General features: G+C 41.3%; 2 protein-coding genes across 5 annotated transcripts in view; both read right to left on the reverse strand.

Moving 5' to 3' along the window:
• Nucleotides 1–20,037, reverse strand: part of CTR9 (CTR9 homolog, Paf1/RNA polymerase II complex component) — a 339,089-nt gene that overhangs the window by 159,453 nt on the left and 159,599 nt on the right. The gene's annotated exons all lie outside the window — the stretch shown is intronic.
• Nucleotides 1–20,037, reverse strand: part of AMPD3 (adenosine monophosphate deaminase 3) — a 36,389-nt gene that overhangs the window by 10,885 nt on the left and 5,467 nt on the right. For all 4 annotated transcript variants that reach the window (XM_081918300.1, XM_081918301.1, XM_081918302.1 and 1 more), the window contains exons 2-10: nucleotides 18,590–18,815; nucleotides 18,240–18,435; nucleotides 15,958–16,123; nucleotides 14,551–14,770; nucleotides 13,752–13,881; nucleotides 6,617–6,811; nucleotides 6,213–6,344; nucleotides 4,769–4,932; nucleotides 2,015–2,141 (exon numbers count right to left, since the gene is read on the reverse strand). In XM_081918300.1, the coding sequence (XP_081774426.1) occupies nucleotides 2,015–2,141; nucleotides 4,769–4,932; nucleotides 6,213–6,344; nucleotides 6,617–6,811; nucleotides 13,752–13,881; nucleotides 14,551–14,770; nucleotides 15,958–16,123; nucleotides 18,240–18,435; nucleotides 18,590–18,815 (1,556 nt within the window). The remainder of the gene's footprint in view (nucleotides 1–2,014; nucleotides 2,142–4,768; nucleotides 4,933–6,212; nucleotides 6,345–6,616; nucleotides 6,812–13,751; nucleotides 13,882–14,550; nucleotides 14,771–15,957; nucleotides 16,124–18,239; nucleotides 18,436–18,589; nucleotides 18,816–20,037) is intronic.

Genomic DNA, 20,037 nt, shown 5'->3' on the forward strand with positions numbered 1-20,037 from the left:
GAGCTGTCAAGACACAAAGACTTTAGCAACTAATCCACACCTAATGACCCACCTAAGTGGTACTCAGGATATCACTCAAGAAATCACTCAAGATATCCCTCAAGTAATTAAGGAACAAAAGAAGAAAAGGCACACTAGCCTGGGAACTTCCTCTCTGCCCAGAACATTGGAGGCTATACACCACACCCCCTCAACAGTATTTATAGGAACTCAAACACTGAGATCCTGCTCTGTTCCAGTAACAAGAAGCCGAAAGCACCAGCCTGAAGATGACGAGTGAGACCTCGTCGAAACGTCGCCTAGACACCCCAACTTTTACACGGGAAGACACCCGAGGACACCAAAACCTGCATTCCTGTACCCGTGAAAATCTACGAAAGCATATATATATATATATATATATATATATATATATATATATATATATATCAACTGCGTCAGACCAACATGGCTACCTACCTGAATCTATCTCCCTCATAAGGTAGTTGTGGGGATTAATGAGGAGCGAGAGAACTATGTAAACTGGTAAACTGGTTTGAGCTCCATGGGAGTAAAGGTGCGATAGAAATGCAACAAACAAACATATGAATAATAATATACAGGTGTTGACACCTGCCGCAACTCCACCTCAGCCAGACCTCACAAACTGCCTAAGTTCACCTGCCACAAGGACTGTTTTTCTGGTGGTATCCTGGGCGGCTTCTTCTCACATCACTTTCATGGAAGAGGCCTGTAGCATTCCTGTACCATGCATGTAATATCAGCAGTACCTAACATGGCACATAGAAGCCCATGCGGTAGCACCTCCTCCTGACACCAGTATTAGCCCTCCTGGAAACTGGGGCAGCAGTGAAGTAGGGAAAAGCCACACTTGTAATCTCCTTCCGTAAGGTCTCCAGCTTCTGATGTAGCTTTCGCATGGATAAGAGCATCACTTTCCATGCCACACTAGGAGAGGCCCTGAACATTCAGGCCAGCCAATCAAGGCAGAGCTGCATGTTCTAGCAGCAAACACCTCTTTGACAGCCACAGCTCTGTGACACTCATGTGTCAGTGTTCACACCAAAGATGGTAGACTCATAAAACTTGAAACATTTTAAAGTTTTCGCCAGCAGAGGGAGCTGTGCCCGAACAGCATAAGAGGTTGCTGTTAATGTACAGTGGTACCTTGGTTTACAATCATAATCCGTTTCGGAGGTCCGGTTGTAAACCAAAACAGGTTGTAACCCAAGGTGAGCTTTTGCCAATGGGGCCTCCCCCCAAAAAAGGGTTGAAATCCAAAGCAGTTGTAATCCAAAACGGTTGCAAACCAAGGTACCACAGTATTATTAGGAAATGTGCACACAGTCTCAATCAGCAGGCGGTGGCAGCTTTGACAACTGCAGGCACCTAATAAGCGGATGGGAGACTGAACTGAATTCCAACATCTGACTGGCACATAGTTGTGGGGAAATGGCTAAACACAGTAGTAACACACTCAAATCCTACTGATATGAGCCTGTGGCTCTTGTAGAGGCTGTTGTGGCTCTTGCACTTAGTGGTGAGAGATTTTGGAGCAAAGCAGAGAAGGGGCAGGTGTCCTTAATGACATACACAAAAGAAAAACCAGAACTTTGTGCCAAAGTAGCTGAAATTCTGCACCAAGAAAGATACTGAATTTGGCAACCTGTACAAATTATGCAACTTATGCTCATTTTGCATAATTTATTTTGGTTTTGCTATCCCCGGGGCAGGCCAAAGCAGTATGCAGAACATGGATGCCCTGTTCACCAGGAGCCTTGCTCAGACCCCTGTCTCTGTGGCTCTTTCAGTTTTCATCCCACCAAGTATTTCCAAAACATTGCAGTTTTAAGGATGAGAAACTTGCTTTTAGAAACAGGGAGAGAGAACAAAACAAAAAGTTATGGGTTTTGGAACAATTAATTCTACACCCAATACAAAATGAAGGCATGCAGTGTGATCATAAAATGACTTGATACATGCAGCCCTGAAGAAGGGTCATCCATATACGTACATATTTAAGGAAGAGGTGCAGCTCTTTATGTTCCAATGGGTTGATAGTTGCCTCAAACAGAGGTAAGAAGATGTTCTCTAGCATTTTGCCAAAGCTAGGCAGAATCTTTTTTGACCTAAAAATATCACTGAAAGAAACAAGAATCTTAAATATATATTTATTTAAAATTTTATTTATTTATTTATTTATTTATGATTTATTTGCTTAGAAAAAAGGCATGATTCTTAGAGACCAAGTATACTGACCAAGGGATGTGTATAATGCCTGGAAAATGTACAGAATGGAGTTAAGATATGCCTATTCCCCAAAGCATGTGGGGATTATGCAGAATGGCTGGAGAATGTACAAAATCCAGTCAATATTTCCCAAGGCCTGTTGGGGATTATGTATATTATGTACTCAATTCCCTCTTCATGGATGGATTACAGTGGCATAGCGTGGGCGGTGCAGGGGGGGCCGGCCGCACTGGGTGCAACATCTGGGGGTTAGGGTTAGGGGGCGTAAATCCACGGGTTAGGGAGCACAAATTACTTGCCTTGCCCCGGGTGCTGACAACCCACGCTACGCCACTGATGGATTATGTGCACATTCTCCACAAGGCCCAGGGTAAGTGCACAATGGCCCGATGTTAAGCACATTAACCACTAAACTTGCATTCTCAATGTTTACATACAGTTTACACACACACACACACACACACACACACAGCGATTATGCTTTAACTGACCTGTCATATTTTTAATTCTTTATTATAAGCAAGGAAGATTTAAACTCAAATATCAATAAATAAAATTACCTAGTAATTACCTGATGAGAATTAGTTTCCTCTACAAACCTGCCCCGAAACAAAATATATCGTCTCAAAATTCAGCCCTGAAATCTCTCCTAATGAGAGCTTCATTTTGAGTGACTAATGCAGCATGCATACTTGTTTGCATTATGCTGAGTAGAAAAACTAATGATAGCAACCTGCTTCCTAATGAGTAATGTGATTTATGGGGACTTGAAGTGCCTTGTGGACTCATTATTTAGCTCCCCAGTCAATGCATGTTGGCCATGCATCATAATCTCTAGCAAATAACCATGTCTTAGATACCGTACTTGCAGATGCAAAATTTATAGTTAAAAGTATGCCAGCCTTAGTTCCCTATCACACTAAAAGACTTGTATGAAAATTATTTATCTGATTTTTCAGCTTGCATTTAGTCTGATATGTAGACCAATTCCCATTGCTAGTTTGAAGTGCATTTTGATTAAACAATCACAAAAATTACAGAGGATTGCAGTTGATATTTTACATCATTTTAAACATGTTTTCAGTTCAGGCTTAAAAGCAGACCTAGCAAAGGTTGAGGGGCGCCATTGTGGCCTCCAAACATGTACCAGCCTGGCAGGGTAGGCTGTGGAGCCAAGCAGAAGCTCCCAGGTCATTCAGCATGTGTATACAGGCCAGTCCTACCCTGTTAATGGCGCCAGTCCTGCCCTGATATATGTACATCATAGACCGTGCCAGCATCATTAACAGGGTGGTGCTGGCCATTGCCACAGGTTCAGCGTACCTAGAGTACAAGCTTAGCCCAGCCACCACCCAGCTAAGCTGCATCTACTTCAACTAGATGTAGCAAAAGAAGTTTGGGGGGATGTAGCAGCAGCCCTACATTTAAGGCAATGTGCTGTTTGGCTTTTAAACATGTCCCTGCAGCTTACACAACAGTGATATTTACATGTGATGGTGGTTTCATAAAAGTGATGCACTGCTTGATTGTAAAAAAACCACACAAAAACCTCTCAAAGCTGTATACAAAAGATGTGTCCAAAGACAACATTTCACTACCCCGCCCCCCGCTCTGTTCAACTAGCTAACACTTGTACAGAAATACAATGTCACATCATGTATCTTCCTTTACCTAAACATTAATGAGAGAAAGAATGGGGCATGGGCAGCCATGTAACAAGCGTGAGGTGAGGAACCACTTTTTCCTGTAAAGGACTGCATGCCAATAGATTGGGCAGGAACTGCTGGTGGGCTGATTCAGAGCCTCTCCCTTTTCTCTCTCTCAAATACCCCCTTCCTCTCTCTCTTCACCCCTTGCAGTGCCACCCAAGTCGCTGACAGGGAAAGGGACAAATTGCTCATCAGGGGCCTGAACTGATCGAGTGCAGGCCTAGGGCCATCCCAATATATTTTGGTACCCAAGGCAGAATAGCAAATGAAACCCCAAATCAAGGGGGTCAAGTTGTTTTGGTGCCTGAGACAGAAAAGACCACCAACACTTCTTCTACAGCAGTAAAAATACAGTAATAACACTCAAAATTAACTACCCAGGGCAGTTTCCTCACTGTGCAATGGTAGGGCTGGCCCTGTGCAGTGAGTCCCTCATCCCTTGATTTTCTATTACTCCATTCATTCTCAGTTCTACCCTCTTTTCACCTCTCCTCATAAATAAGGCCGAGGGCTGCAGGTTCCCCACTTGATTTAAGGTAACATGTATTTCGACTGATAGAAAAAAGTGAAATTGAGTAGTCCAGTTTTGTCCTCTTTGCTTCACACAGGATACTGTGGTAGCTGCCATGGGGCAAGGCTGTTTGCATTACAACAGGAGAAGAGAGAAGATTAGATCAGACTTCCTCATTGTTTTTGAGAAAGTAATTACATGATGAAATAATGCTTGGGAGAAGGAAAAAACACACTATTCAGATAGAGAGAAAAAGTGTACCCACAAGGCTAAAAAACAATGACACAAAGATACTTACTAGATTCTAGGGACCTGAATCATCCAACGCATGTGCGGTGAGTAAACTTTGTGCCTGATGAACCACTTAGCTAAATTTGGCCATTCATCTGGAGAACGTCCATAAATGGACAGCCGAGGTTCTGTGTACTGGTATTTACTTTCTTCCAGTTCACGAGCAACTTCCTATTCAAAACCAAGCCATTATTACATTTCTGCCAGGAGCAACACATAATCACAAAAGCTTTACACACAGATCTTAATTTGGAAATATGTCCATTGAAATCAATGATCTAGAGTGTTAGCCATGTTTTGTGCAGTCCCCCCCCCCCCAAATATATTTGTGTAGGATCCAGAGAACCCTGATGCATGTTTACAAATTTATTCATGTCCACTGACATTTTTTTCTAACTTGCTCAAACTACAGCCCCCAAACCACACAAAGAATGGGACTTGTACACCTCTTAAACACCCTTTTTGTGATGCACTGCAGAAAAAATAGTAAAGTTACCAGCTTTGAAAAGCCCTTTAGTACATTCCTAACTTCACACACAATCTCTATGCCACAGTTCCTGTGAAAAAGGGGGAGCAGAAAACCTTGCAACTTTAGAGCACGTCTAGCTTATACAGATGTACATGTCTGTCACACAAGACATCTTGTGTTCTATGTGGAGTTCAGTTGCTTTCAGGATTCAGCACCTCATTGGCTCAGCAGCATACGCTGCAATTACCGTATTTTTCGCACCATAGGACGCACTTTTTCCCCTCCAAAAATGAAGGGGAAATGTGTGTGCGTCCTATGGTGCGAATGCAGGCTTTCGCTGAAGCCTGGAGAGTGAGAGGGGTCGGTGCGCACCAACCCCTCATGCTCTCCAGGCTTCGCACACCTCTCCGCAAGCAGTGGGAGCCCAGCGCTGGGCTCCCGCTGCTTGCGGAGAGGTGCCTGCATGCCGAAGCCTGGGCGCGCTGAGCTCAGCGCATCCAGGCTTCGCGGACCTCTCCGCAAGCAGCGGGAGCGTTCCCGCTGCTTGCGGAGAGGTGCCTGCATGCCGAAGCCTGGGCGCGCTGAGCTCAGCGCGTCCAGGCTTCGCGGACCTCTCCGCAAGCAGCGGGAGCGTTCCCGCTGCTTGCGGAGAGGTGCCTGCATGCCGAAGCCTGGGCGCGCTGAGCTCAGCGCGTCCAGGCTTCGCGGACCTCTCTGCAAGCAGCGGGAGCGCTCCCGCTGCTTGCGGAGAGCTGCCTGTTTGAGGGCTGGGGTCGGGGGAAGCTCTAGCTTCCCCCGCCCCAGCCCCGCACCTGGGGGGGAAATAATTTTTTCCCCTTTATTTCCCCCCCAAAAAACTGGGTGCGCCCTATGGTCCGGTGCGCCCTATGGTGCGAAAAATACGGTAGTATATTTCACATTACAAGTGTTTTTACAAGACACTAAGAGACACAGGGACTGAAAGGATTAAAAAGCTGCCTACCTTCACCATACGAGCAAAATATTCACCACCAATATAGTTCTCTGTTTTCAAGTACAAGTCCCTCAGCTCACTTGCACCAACTGGATTATATTTGGAGTTGAATTTATCAAATCGGTGAAATGTCTGGCGATCCTGAGATAAGAGGGGAAATGTGTATTCAATAAACTGAGTATCAGTTTTTAACAACTCACATATTGTTAAGTCATATTTTTGCAATATATTTATTTACATCTACTTGTAAAATATCAAAATGTCAATATATATTCTTAACTAAAGCATTCTTTAAGTAACAAAAAATATATATCACAAAAACCAAGAGAGTAATCTTCTCCCTCCATACATGGCTCAAGTACAAAATCCTGATCTCCATATTCAATTTCATCTACTGTTCAACATGTACTTACTGCATGGACATCTAGTGAGTCTACAGTGAGGTCATAGGGATCCATGTTGAGATTTTCAAACACCTGCTTTAAAGTTAACTTCTTGCCTTTTTTCTCTCCCACTATCCTGTTTGGTTCTGTTTGGTATGTGTGTTTAATGAACCTCAGCAAATGTTTCTGGTTCATACAGGCAGCAGCATGGATATGGGTGTCAACCTGAAATCACAAACAAGATTATTCTGGCTCAGCTGACATCGAGCATGCATATTTTACTATTAGCCATCTGGCACAGCAGGTAATTTGAAAGATATTGAGCACCTTTCTCTCAGTGTGCAATGAAGCACTAACTTCAGCAATGACAAGAGTCATCAGGTTTCAGCTTTTGGGAGTGAGGAAAAATATTCTTACATGGTTGAACTCCCCTTTCACCAACAATGTAATCTACGGATCACAAAACTCCCATTGTCTTGTCAAATGTAGCCCTCAGGCTCTGGTCAGATGTTACTTCTTAAAAGAAACGGAGGAAACCTATTCTGAATACATGTACAGTCAAAGCTATTAAGGATAAGAGTCCTACTAGTTGTAAGATGTTCATTTGGAATTCAACATGCTTGTGAGACACAACACATATTCACCTGCATTACAGTTAGTGAATGTTTATTTTGTGAGTAGAGACCCATTCACAGAATGGGCTTTTCCATCTCTTCCTTGCTCCTACAGCCTGCTGCGCCTCATGAAAATCTACGCCTGGAAATTGGGAGGCTATTCTGAAACATAACGCATGTTAAGTAGGAGGCTGCAGCAGGAAGGAGAAGTCACCAGAAATCAGGGAATTCCACCATCCCTTGTGCAGTCCCTTGGATCCAAGTCATTATGTACGCATTCTGCACAGACCCTCCTGGTGTGACTTTGCATTTATACATTTATATTTTCTTTCCAAATGTGTTATTCTGTTCCCACCCCCTTTCCTGTCAAATATGTCTTATTTTGACCTGATTTTACTTCCCGTTTCTCAGCCTATCCCTGACCTCTAGTGAAGATGTCTGTCACAATTATGCTAATAGAATAGTGGTGAAGTCATCCACTGTTATGATCCTGAAGCTACATCATTGCGTTGCAATACTTTAAATAGTAATAAAAAAACATACTAAGGAGTGGCTGGGGAAACCCAGCCAGATGGGCAGGGTATAAACAATCAAATTATTATTATTAGTAGTAGTAGTGAATTTAATTATGTTACACAATTGATTGCATTTTAATTATTTTTATTAAGTAAGGTACAGTATTTCACATTTTAACATCTTCATTTGTCTTGTTTCCCTAGGGACTGATGGAATGCTCCTATTTCCATGAGAAAAAAACAATCTCTCAGTAGCAGCAGAAAGGACAGAAGGAAAAAACTGGGTGTGTAGCATCTGCTAAGGATCTGAGAATTGTATTACAAGGACTTCAAAGATGGGGAAAAGGAAAGATGAAATTGACACAATTTCTCCTCATCTCTGCAACCTCTCAGTTTTATTGCCTCCAATGTCAATTTCACTTCCAGGGCAAAGAGGTTTCTCTAAACTACTTCTGCAGGAGTGAGGGGGGAAATGTTTTCAATGTTTTTCAATGTCAGTTCCAGCTCTTGGCAGTGCTTGCCACAGACCTTAGGCAAAATGTTGCACATTATCACCAGGTGTGTAATGAGTGCTCCCTTCACCACTAAAGTGGAGTCTAGATAAACCCCTTTGCTGGAAAGGTGAAATTCAAGAACCCCGTATTAATTTCAGCTCTAAGGTGGAATTTATTCAGACTCCCTGAAGTGACAGGAAAGTACTGTCAACACCTTTCTCTTGCCCATACTCTTAAGCTAAAGCAAGTTCTATTTAAAAGATATGTTTTCTACTCTGCAGACTCAATGAGACAAACAATAGGTAGCAATCCAACAAAGTTGAAATCATCTGTGAGGCACTCTATCCTGACAGCTTCTTAGCCTGGAGGACTATCTACATACATCACAAAAGATATTAATACTTTTAGTAGAGAATGTCTGATTACAAATCAAGGTACAGCATGCTACACTAAGTACAAAACAGAATGACAGCTAAGCATGAGTGAGATACCTGGCCCAGATCCTGCCATGGTAACAAAACAAAAGCAATCACCCAGCAGAAGGGGCTCTCTTGGTAGTTGCACTGCCCTCAGACATTGGGCAGGGGGCTGACCTAGGAAGTGGCATTTTCTGTGGAAACCCCTCCCCACAGAAGCATGTCTGGCACCTTCACTCTAGCTGTTATTGTAATTTGTGTGCAACTGTTTTTAATACTGTATTTATATTTCTGTAACCCACCCTGGGACCTTTTGGTGAAGAATGGGTAGTAAATCTAATAACAATATTGTGATGGTTTTGCTGGAAGTTTCAGCCACAGTGTATTTGGCTCCATAAATGATATAATATTTATTTATAGCAAGCACGAGGGTCATGGGTTTTTTTAAGAACACCCAACTCAATTAGGGCTTTCATGGAGGAGCAGTCTCATACTTGATGTTTTATACATTGTTGATAATCATAATCAGCTCCATAGAAGAAAGTGAGAACAGCAGCAACAGCTTGAGTATGCAAATTACAGAGAGTACATTCAGTCTTTATCAGGATGTTAAATGGAAATGACTGCATACAGTGGTACCTTGGGTTACAAGCACCTTGGGTCACAAACACTTCGGGTTACAGACTCCGCTAACCTGGAAGTAGTAACTCGGGTTAAGAACTTTACCTCAGGATGAGAACAGAAATCGCATGGCAGCAGCGGGAGGCCCCATTAGCTAAAGTGGTACATCAGGTTAAGAATGGACCTCCAGAATGAATTAAGTTCGTAACCAGAGGTACCACTGTATTTAATAATTCCCCACCCACCCACCAAGCCAAACTTGTTCCATGAAAAGGAATAGAATCTTCATAACACCTGCAAGATGTTTATACTGAGGAGGGGGGAAATGCCTCACATTCAGCAGCTCATTTTGCAGTTCTGGCCTCAATGCAGAGATTCAAGAAGGCAACACTAATGATTCTGTACCAGATGTGGAGATCCTTTGGCCCTGAAGATGTTGCTGAACTGCAACTTGCACAATCCCTGGCCATCGGCCACATTTGCTATGGCTGAAGGGAGCTGTAATTCAGCAACATCTTCAGGACCAAAGAGTCCCCATACCTGGTTTATACAATGAGGAAGGAAAGATCACTGGAAATTAATTTGTCCTAGCAGAAGCAATGGTAAGTTACTTCTGTCCCACAATTGTGAGCTGATTCCAAACTTACTGCATGTGTGAATGAGCCATCACATATCACAAAAAAGAAGTTCCATGTTATTGACAAATTTCCTGCTTTTCCACGGAATCCCACAAAACACAAGGAACTTACTTCTGAGTAAAAGAAAATGCCTAGCTATTACCATTTTCTTAGAACACTACTTTTCCAATGGGATCTCATTACTGCATCACCATCTCCACAAGTGTACCTAATAAAATGTTAAGCCACACAGAGCAGCATGTTATCTAAAGGTCATAATGTACTCTTGAGCTTAAAAGCAGTTTTTGAAGCTCCTGGAGTTTTCAGAAGGTAGTAAATGCCATGTAACTGATTATCATTCTATAAACAGACAGTTCATTAGCGCACACTTATTATTTACCATCATAATTTAAAATCAGCTTTGCAAATCAGTTTCCACAAAAAGCAGAGTCAGGCTACATGCCATTAACCTTTGGTTCTTATGATCATTGTACATAATTCATAACTGGATTTAGTCTTTAATTTTCCATTAAATGTGCTTTGTAACAACTTCCACTAAAACCTAGAGAGTTTCATCAACAGCTGTATTAAAACAGATGCTTAAAACATCTACTAACACAAGAAGGATATTTAATCACAAAATCACTGTTCATTCAAAATTGTGCAGCCATTAAACATGCAAAATTAAGTTTACTTTGGCACATTTAATGTTATTAGAGGAGGATGAAGTCTGAGCTAAGGGTATAATTTTTAGGCAGAAAAACAATATATACCTGAACTGTACCCTTACAAGATCTGGAAGGCTGTGTGGCCAATTATTTTTTGCCTCCCACAGTCATCTTAAGTCCATTATAGTTATTTGAACCTGTCCTCAGATAACATTTCCTCTTAACAGAAATGTATTTATTTATTAAAAGAATTTTTACTAAATAAAATTTATCCTGCCTTTCTATATTTTTCAGACTATTGTCTAATTCAAGATTCCAAGATATTTATACATATTCCTTCCTGCGCACCCTAGCAAAGTTACTACAGAGGTACATATATATTTGTTCATGTGATTTCGCAGGCGAGATCTCACCTTGAAAAAAGTGAAGTGCCCCCAAATACACGTTTTTGGGCACCACGAGAGCACAGCCCTGAAAAATGCTCGTCTTTAAGGCTCTGTGATCTTGTGTGGTTCACGTGACTCACAAGGGAGCACAAACAAGAGGAGGCACATCCCGGTTTTGGGATTCAACATGTTGGAGGGTATGCTGCAAGCAACTGAAACAGAGGTGCATCACACTAATATATTTTTGCTGCCATCTTATTCTTTTCCTCATAATTTTCTCACAGTGGCTGGCTAGATGCCTGTGGGAAGCACACAAGCAGGAACTAAGTGCAACAGCAATCTCCTTCCCTGTGGCTTCCAGCAATCTACCTACTGGACAATCTTATAAACGAGCACTTTACATCTCTCCAACCCAAGCTAAGCTTTCAAGCACACTGAATGATTTTGACACCTTCCACCATTTCAATGACACAGGTGTCATTTGATACTCTTATGAACACATCTCTATTAAACCTGTCACCAAGATAGATAAATATTCCATATTTAGATCAGTGATAATTACATTGACAGAAGGGTCTTGGTCACCCTGTTCAGAATTATGATCTATGTCTGTCCAGCACTTTCCTTTCATAGCCTCTCACTATGAACACTACTGGTTTTTCCACCTTAGGGCATCATAAGATATTAGCCTAATAGCAGAAGCAGTTTACAAAACTTTGGATCTTGAAAGCTTAAAATGGCTTCAGCTTCAATTTTTTAAAAACAAGAGTTGGAAACTTGTGCCCCTCCAGTTGCTCTGTACTGTGACACCCCTCTGTCCCAGGAATGAGGGGTGTTGCCGGTGTGGATTTACTATGAAACTAATGAATCTTGAGCTTTGGCGCCCCTAATCCTGAAGGGGCCCCAGAAGTGACTTTAGTCCACATTGTTTTAAAAGTCTGGGTCTAGTGGACCCAATTTGAGTTGCATGATGCAAATTGATTAAATTTTTGTTGCATATTATTCCGACAATCCCGAAGTTTGAGAGTCAGTAGCACACATGTTGTAAAGGTGGAGCGTAGTTGTAAGTTGGATGTTTCCCCCCCTATTTTGTCCCCCCTCCCCTGTTATTCCTCTAGGGTTCTCTTAAGACCTGAGGAGGAGGACAGGGGCAATCATTCCAGATGGCAAGCCAAAATGCTTGCACTCATTGAACAATTAGAAGAGCACAATACTGATTTCCTCTAAGGGTCTCTTTTTTTTCTTTTGGAGGGGGTTGTCATAGTGTGTGTTGTTTTTGCAAAAGACTTTACTGTAAATAAATAATTGAATAAGTACTTCCAATGAATCTGGGGACATTGGCAGTTCACTTGGAAATGCTTCAACCTGTTCTGTTTACTGCCTTAATCACACTTTCCAGGAATGACTTCTTTTCTTACACAGCCTATTTTGAAACCAGAGAACAGAAGCAATATAACTATATACTGACTCTGCACTGTAAAAAAAAAGTTCATTATATCACAATATGCTGTACATAAATATATTTTTCTGTGTTTACATTAACACAGGGCTGTATAAACTAATGCATATGCACTATTCAACATTCTCCATAGTTTCACCACAGTGTCATCTAATAAAAGTATTAATTTATGCACACCACCATGAAAAGAACAGCTCTTAAGGGCCTGGAAGACTAAGTTTTCCTTTACTTTTCAGTGTTTCTTTCTTCTCTAAAATTATTTTTCTAACCAACTTCATCAACCATGTGGAGTTATGCCCTGAATGATTAGTACTGTAGATCAGAAAAGGGCATGCAAATGAAGAATTTTTTGGTTGAGGGATCTGTGCCAGCTAGATAGCAGGAAACATTTTATTCTTAGTGAGAATACATCCCTTTAAACTAGCACATATTTTGAAGGCCCACACAAACCCTTACTCATACTATACATTCACAAACTTATGAGTCAAGTGCATCAATAGAATAAAACAATAAAAATTTAAGTCTTAATTTATGACTTACTAATAGCAGAATTCGGCTGCTGTTTTTAGGAACTCACATTGTGCCTAGCCTGGACTGTATAAAGTCTGGAGAGGAGTGTGGTTGCATTATCTACAGAAAGTGTTGAAGTATTAAATCTTTGTATTAATAATGGCTAAGATTAAAACAAAAAAGCCCTGCGAAACCAGACATATACTGCTTCATCTCTACTGTGCTGCTTTCAATTCTCGGCAAAGCTGCCACCCATTCACAGCCAAGACATGTTATATGGCAATAGTTAAGCAACACTTCTGGCTGTTGAGATTCTTAGTTCACAGCAAGCCCTTAACAAGCCGGAAGAAGGCAGAGTAATGTTTATGCCATCCTCGCCTAAGGAAGGTCATTATGCCCCTACTAAGAACATGCAATCTTTTTGCCAGACATTCTTAGGCTGTTGACTGTCAAAATCCATGTAATAGCACACCATGTCATCTGACATTGAAGGTGGTTTCTCTGAACTATTTTTAAAGGCAGACAATCCAATAGGCATAGGATTTTCTTTTAGTAGCACTATCGTTCCAAACTGGTTCTCCCATCCCCCATTTCATTTATACATTCTTTCTTTTCTCAAAGTCAGCAATTCAGATTTTGATTATTTTTGTATCTCATCCTTTGACCAAGCAGCTCAACCCTCTCTGCTTTGGCTATTTCTTCCAACATTTTATTGCTGTTCCTTACTCATATCATACGATTATGAATCATACTGCCGCAAGATGAAATAATGTTTTCCATAATATTTAATTCAACTTAACATCAAATGCTTCTAAAAAGTGGCACTGATTAGAATAAACCACAGACCAATCTTTTTCGTACTTACCTTTCTCACATTGTAAAAATCCCGATGAGGATTACTCTTGAGTTCTTTAAGTTCAGACATTTCATTTAACATCTCATGTAAACCAAACTTAGATCCTAGAAAGTTGAGCCGCTTGTGGCAGTATGTTTTTCTGCGGAAAAGGAAACACCGTACCTTAAGTATGGTCCGACAGCAAATGAGAATGCTTTTACTTAAATAATCATAGAATTGGAAAGGGACCCCAAGAGTCATCTAGTTCAACCCCCTGCAATGCAGGAATCAGATATCCACTTAAGAATTAGAAATGCAACTTTTTCTTCTTCTTAAAGGTGTTGCAAAATACTGGAGCCGTAGGCCAAGCACTGCCACTGATCAACCCTGTTCCAATCCCACATTTGAGAGATTCAGACTATTAATACTACCTCACCGCTGCAATCCTAAACACATTTACTAAAGTGAGACCCTCTTTCTTTGTCCTTCACACAGACAACCAAAAGTCAATATCAGAGATCAAGGGCACCTTTCAAACAACAAAAAACACTCAAGGAATATGCAAAGTCAGGCTAGAGAAAGGCATGACCTCAGGAGAAGGACTGTAGCTGGGAAGTGGGTGTGGCCTGGAGACAAGTCCAAGGACCAGACAGAGAGTTCTGGAAGATCACAGATTACCCCTGGGTCTGAGGTCCCCCCCCCCGGTTAACACTGTACATCCCAGAACATCATTTAACATAATAGGTTTGACACTCATAGCAGCAACGCAACTGTTGAAGCATACAATAGGCTAGCATTAGGGAATTCTCAAAGTTAAACAAAGCCATACGTTGGGCCATCTGCAATGAGAGCCAGCACATGACTGAGGTCAAGGGTGTAAGTCTGAAGATCAGGATAAGGCAAGTCCCACGGCTCATCAGCTTCCATCATTTCTTTGTTCTCATAAACGAAGAAAATGCCTGCCTTCATCTTTACAACATAATCCAGATTCCCTGGAGAATCATCAAGATTGTAAAGGTCCTGCAGGTCTTTTGGGGGTGGATGAAAATCTATAAAAATGTCCGAATCAATAAATTTCTGTCATCATTCAAAATACAGTATTGTTTCTATTCACAATATTCCAAAAACAAAAAGCAGTAATAGACATGAAAATCATGCAGTGCTATATAGGATATCTACTATCACATGAATGTCATCTTAACTCTATGCAACTTGGTACTATGGTACCTATCAGCCCCAAAACATGGAGTGAAACCCAACTCATGCTTAACCATTTATTTCAGTGATACTTGATATTTATGGTAATGTTCTTTACCATGGACCATACTGCATCCATGGCCCAAAATCCAGATGTTCAGAATGTGTTATATGAAATCTATCCAAGCAAAGTATGAAAAAAGGTGACATTATACATGGGGCTGATACACCAACATAAACATTTTGAATTGGGATGCAAATCAAAATATGCTCTGTAAAAGCTCGGCAGTCTTAAGTATAGGGCGTACAACTAGTGACCCCTCCAAATATTGCCAGACTACACCTACAGTAACCATTGGCCATACTGGCTGGGGCTGATGGGAGTTGAAATTCAACAACATCTGGGGGGCCACAAGTTGTCCACCTGTGGTTTAATGTTTGCGCTGCTGAGAGGGAAGAATTTTTGTGGTCAAAATTTGCACAGTTGCATAGGTCTGAAGCCAATATGTTCAAGAAGGACAGAGCGTGCTAAACGTGAAAGCTGGATGTGCAAATCCCTGTTCATATCTGAACTGGGTTACAAGCTAATCCCCACTTTCACCATTCCTCAAAAACAAGGGTTGGGGGAAACCCCATCTAGCAAAGCTGCAAGAGGAACTGACTTACTTGTATAATGCTGTGGGTGATTAGTTCAACTAACAATGTTTCCTATTAGAGTGATGGTTGCTGAACCTCCAATTAAATATTGAAAGTGCATTGCTAATTTACCACCAAGCATAGTGTGTGGACTTGACTAGCATTTTTCTGAGCAGCAGTGACTATATTGCACAGAACTGCACTGTCCCTATATCTTTATGTGATTATTTACTCTTTAAGAACAAAATGGCAACAAATTTATTAGAGTAAAACCTATTGCAAGGCTGGAAGTAATACTATTACCAGAATATTGATCAAGTGGGCATATTAAGAACAGTAAAAGTTAATCATCTCTTAGGTTTTCATGCACCAAAACATTTTATAAAAACTGCAGCTAATTTACCTGGAAGTACTTCATCTTCATCTTTCCATTGTTCATTTCTCATACTGCATAAATATTGGGCCGTTGTCCTTGGAAAGCGATGGTAAGCAAGGCGACAATACTTTTCTCTAATAAGGAGAGCTTTTGCCAAATTCTTGGCAGCCTGCTCATAATCATCAACAGTAACCTGAAGGGAGAAATTATACAATTAACCACTAGAGTTGGGGGTTTTTAATGCTACTGTAAACACTAATCCGAAACACATTTGCTTGACAGCTAGGCCTACTTCTCACTGAAGCAAAAAATCAATGTGTTGGTCGTACCAGTGTAGATTGTAAGTTGGTGTTCCTCTATACACAAGAATTCTCTACCCACAGAAAACTAGTACAACATGGAGGAAACTGTTCTCTGAAATCTTATTAACTATGTTGAAGAAAATCTGTATTTGGATGAGCATTCAATTGTGGCAGCCTCCACTTGTATCGTGAAGTAAAATTGTTCAATATTTACCATCTCAGTGACAGGCATTAAAACCTAGAGATTTCAATATAGCCTACAATTGTCATTAGGATTTCATCTAGGCAGACCAGTGAACCAAACCATTATAGAAACAGTCAAATCTACCCTATATTGTCAATCAAAATTCTTCATGCATTTACCTCCAGATGAAGCAAAAGGCTTCTTATGATAACATGTAAATACTCCATGCACAGTTCCACCTGTGTCTTAATACTTCCCTACATAGATCAGTAATGTAATGGTGAACTTTAGCTGCAAGTTGAAGCTTTTAAGAAAGTATGTACATTAACCCAGGTTACCAGCACCCTGGATATATACGTAACTCGCATCTTACGCTTCTTTTACCTACATATTTGCAGCTATGAATGGAGGGGGTTGATGGGAATAAATAAATGGAGAGTGGGCAAAACCCACTCACACATAGCTACGAGCACAGGCTTACTCGACTTCAGAAAGGCAGAGCAAGCGTGCTCTGGTAGCATCCCAGAGCCTTCGCGCTGTCTTCCCAAAGCCAGGTGAGTAGCCCTCCTCCACCTTGCAGCGAGTTGGGTAGGCAGTTCCAGGGGTTCCTTGCTTTATGTGTTTTTGCATTTATTTGTGGCCCCCTGAAACCCTCGCGTAAGATGTCAGTTACCTGTATATAGTAGTTTTGGAAATGATAGCAATGTGATCAGATAGGATGTACAACACTTGCTGGAAGAGATCTCACTTGGGCTAAGAGAACCCCTTTACCTCAGCTCTCTGCCAGGTAGCAATACATGTTCATGTCAACATGTTTGATCATTATCTGAAGTTGGAGAGCCAAGTGCTGCTTCACACATGCACCGGCTACATATACACCAAGAAGAAACCGCCTACCTGCACAAATGGAATATGGAAGTCACCTTGGGAGGTATGCATGGGCCTCCTATTCCAGGTAATTATTTGGGCATGTTATAATTTGCTCAGCTCTTTGTGCCCCTAACTGAAGGCCAGGAGGAAAAGAGGATGAGAGAATAAAGGCCTCCTCTGATCCCTGTGCAGGTCATTTTTTATCTTACATCCGACACAGGTAATAACTTGTATCTGTATTCCAAAGCAAGATGGTAATACTGTATTGTGTTTTTGTTAATTGACAAGACAATTGTTACATGTCTACTGAACAGAGAAGGGTGGGGAACTAAATTTGACCAACCAGCAATACTGTTATCTTCCCTACCACCTGTGGGCCAAATCTGACAGGTGAGTTGGGTGACTATTTGTCAGTCACCTGAGATCACAATGCTGCCAGATGATCCTCTTTTTGCCTGCACATTCTGAAACCAGTTTGAGTGCTTTGCAAAGCCCACTGCAAAGTGCTCTGCAAGACCAGAGATGTGAAGGCCCAGAAAAAGAATGGGGAGGTAAGAGAATTGAAGGAAAAAGTTGGTTTCTGGGCCTTCACACCTGTATGAAAGACCCAATGATCAGCTGGTTGGCAGTGCCTGCAAAGCCCTCTGCAGGCACTGCCCGTCAGTTGTGCCTTCAAACCCCTTTCAGCAGAGCCAGGTTTACCTGCCCCACAACGGATGACAGGTGGAGGTCAGGTGAGCATGGCTGGGTCAAAATGGCTTTACAGGTGCCAAAGAATAGGGGGTTGGCAGGCTAGAGGTTTTCTAGCCCTGGAATACAATCTCTAGAGTAACTAGGCAAATATAAGCTTTATAAAATAATAATTTAATTTCACATTACACAAGCATACAACAGTTAACATTTTCCCCCCTTTTCTCTCTCTCTAAAAAAGGAAAAATTGACTGATTCCTTACCCCAGCACAGTAATCCCCACTAATTGTAACTCTTTGAAATTCTGGTACATCATACATCCTTTGGGTGGGTTGCAAAGAACCTGGAAGCACTGGAGTAGGAGGAGACACAACTGGGGTGTCCGACAGAGTTCTCACTTCTTGTGGTGGAATTTGCAGCGACAAGGACTGGGACCGAATCATCTTGAAACTTTTCTTCCTAAGTTTCCATAGTAAACAACACGTAAGTGAGTAAGACACATCTCGAGATCAACAAAATCAGGTTTAATGTTAAATTTTACTTCAAAAATGTCCTGCCATTATGCATATTAACTAAAGACTTTAAGTTACTTCTGCATTGTCATTGAACAAACCTTTTCGCTGTTTCCAATGACTGTTGCTCTGCCATCTCCTTCTGCAGCTCTCTTTCTTTCGCCTCTTGTTGCCCAATAGGGCAATCCTCAGGCACGGTGAATAGTGACAAGGCATCTTTGCTGTCTTCTTCTCGAAGAACTTTGGCAAAAACCTTTTCGGCTAGAAGCCGCACCGACTCATCAACCTCAGAGAGGTTTAGCTTTGGGAACTGTCTGGGCATCTCAGCTAAGGGGGGGAAATATGCAATTATAGGCTACATGTTACAGTTAGTTATCAAAAATAAATCACTGTCTTTTAGTTAATCCTAGAGTCATTTAAAATTTGTGCAATTTTACACCACTGTAATGATTTACAGTGAACACTATGTTCTTTTAACAGTCACCAGAGCAAGAATTTTCTTATATGGCAATACCAGTTTTGGAGCTTAGGACTACTCAACAAGAATTTTCAAAATCAGATGAAGAAATGCTCTACTCACTCCTACATGATGTATTTCAAATTTTCTAGTTTTGATTTTGATGCCTATGGTCACTATACTCCAATCCTAAACATTTTGAATGCATTTTTTAAAAATAAGCCTCATTAGCTGTGTGCAAGTGTAAAGCACTGTGAGTTTCTCACTCTTTCCAAACATCAGCCCTAGAAATCACATTTGAAACTTCCCAGAGTTACAAAATAGGCATTTCAAACCGTGTGGCAGGCTGCTGTCAACGGAGGAAAATAGAAGACTCACTGGGCACATAAAACAAGACAGCACAGTTGTGGCAATTACTGAAGCACGTCAATTTTCATGAATTGGGCTAACTAAACAAAGAACACAAATTTAGCTTATTTATACGAAGTACAATGTGTGATGTAGTGGTTGAATGATTCCTTCATTAAGCACCCATCTCACAACTCCATCCACAATGACCACAGCACCACTCAACTCACTTTTAGCAGCTCTGGGAGGGCACTGTAGCTTTGGGGTGAGCAGTGATTGCTTTGACTTATGCTGTATTGAATTTAGATGCACAGTATTTTCTCAACCATTTGGCTGTGTGAATTGGTGCAATATCCACCGGAAACTAGTAAAACTCAGAAATAATGAATGCAATCCAGCATGTATTAGGCACATCTCAGTCCTATTGAAATAAATGAAGCTCAACTGGACAGGTCAACGTTAAATTGCATCTACTATCGGCCGTATGTGGCATGCAGCAATGCAAACCTTATACATGTCAGAAATAAGTCTGAGTTCAGTAGGGCTTACCCCCAAGTAAGTGGCATAGGATTACACCTACCTGGAAGCCCACCCCATTGAACTTAACTAGATTTATCCTTGATCAGACATGAGTAATTGCACTGATTTCAACAGGTTTAAGGATTAATACTGATTCATCTTTCCTTGTATTGTGCACCTCTGTGCTTAGGACTTAGAACAGCTTTGTGAAGAAGGTGTTAGAGC

The sequence above is a fragment of the Podarcis melisellensis genome (genome assembly GCF_964234715.1).
Source record: "Podarcis melisellensis genome assembly, chromosome: 1".
NCBI classification, from domain to species: Eukaryota; Metazoa; Chordata; class Lepidosauria; order Squamata; family Lacertidae; genus Podarcis; species Podarcis melisellensis.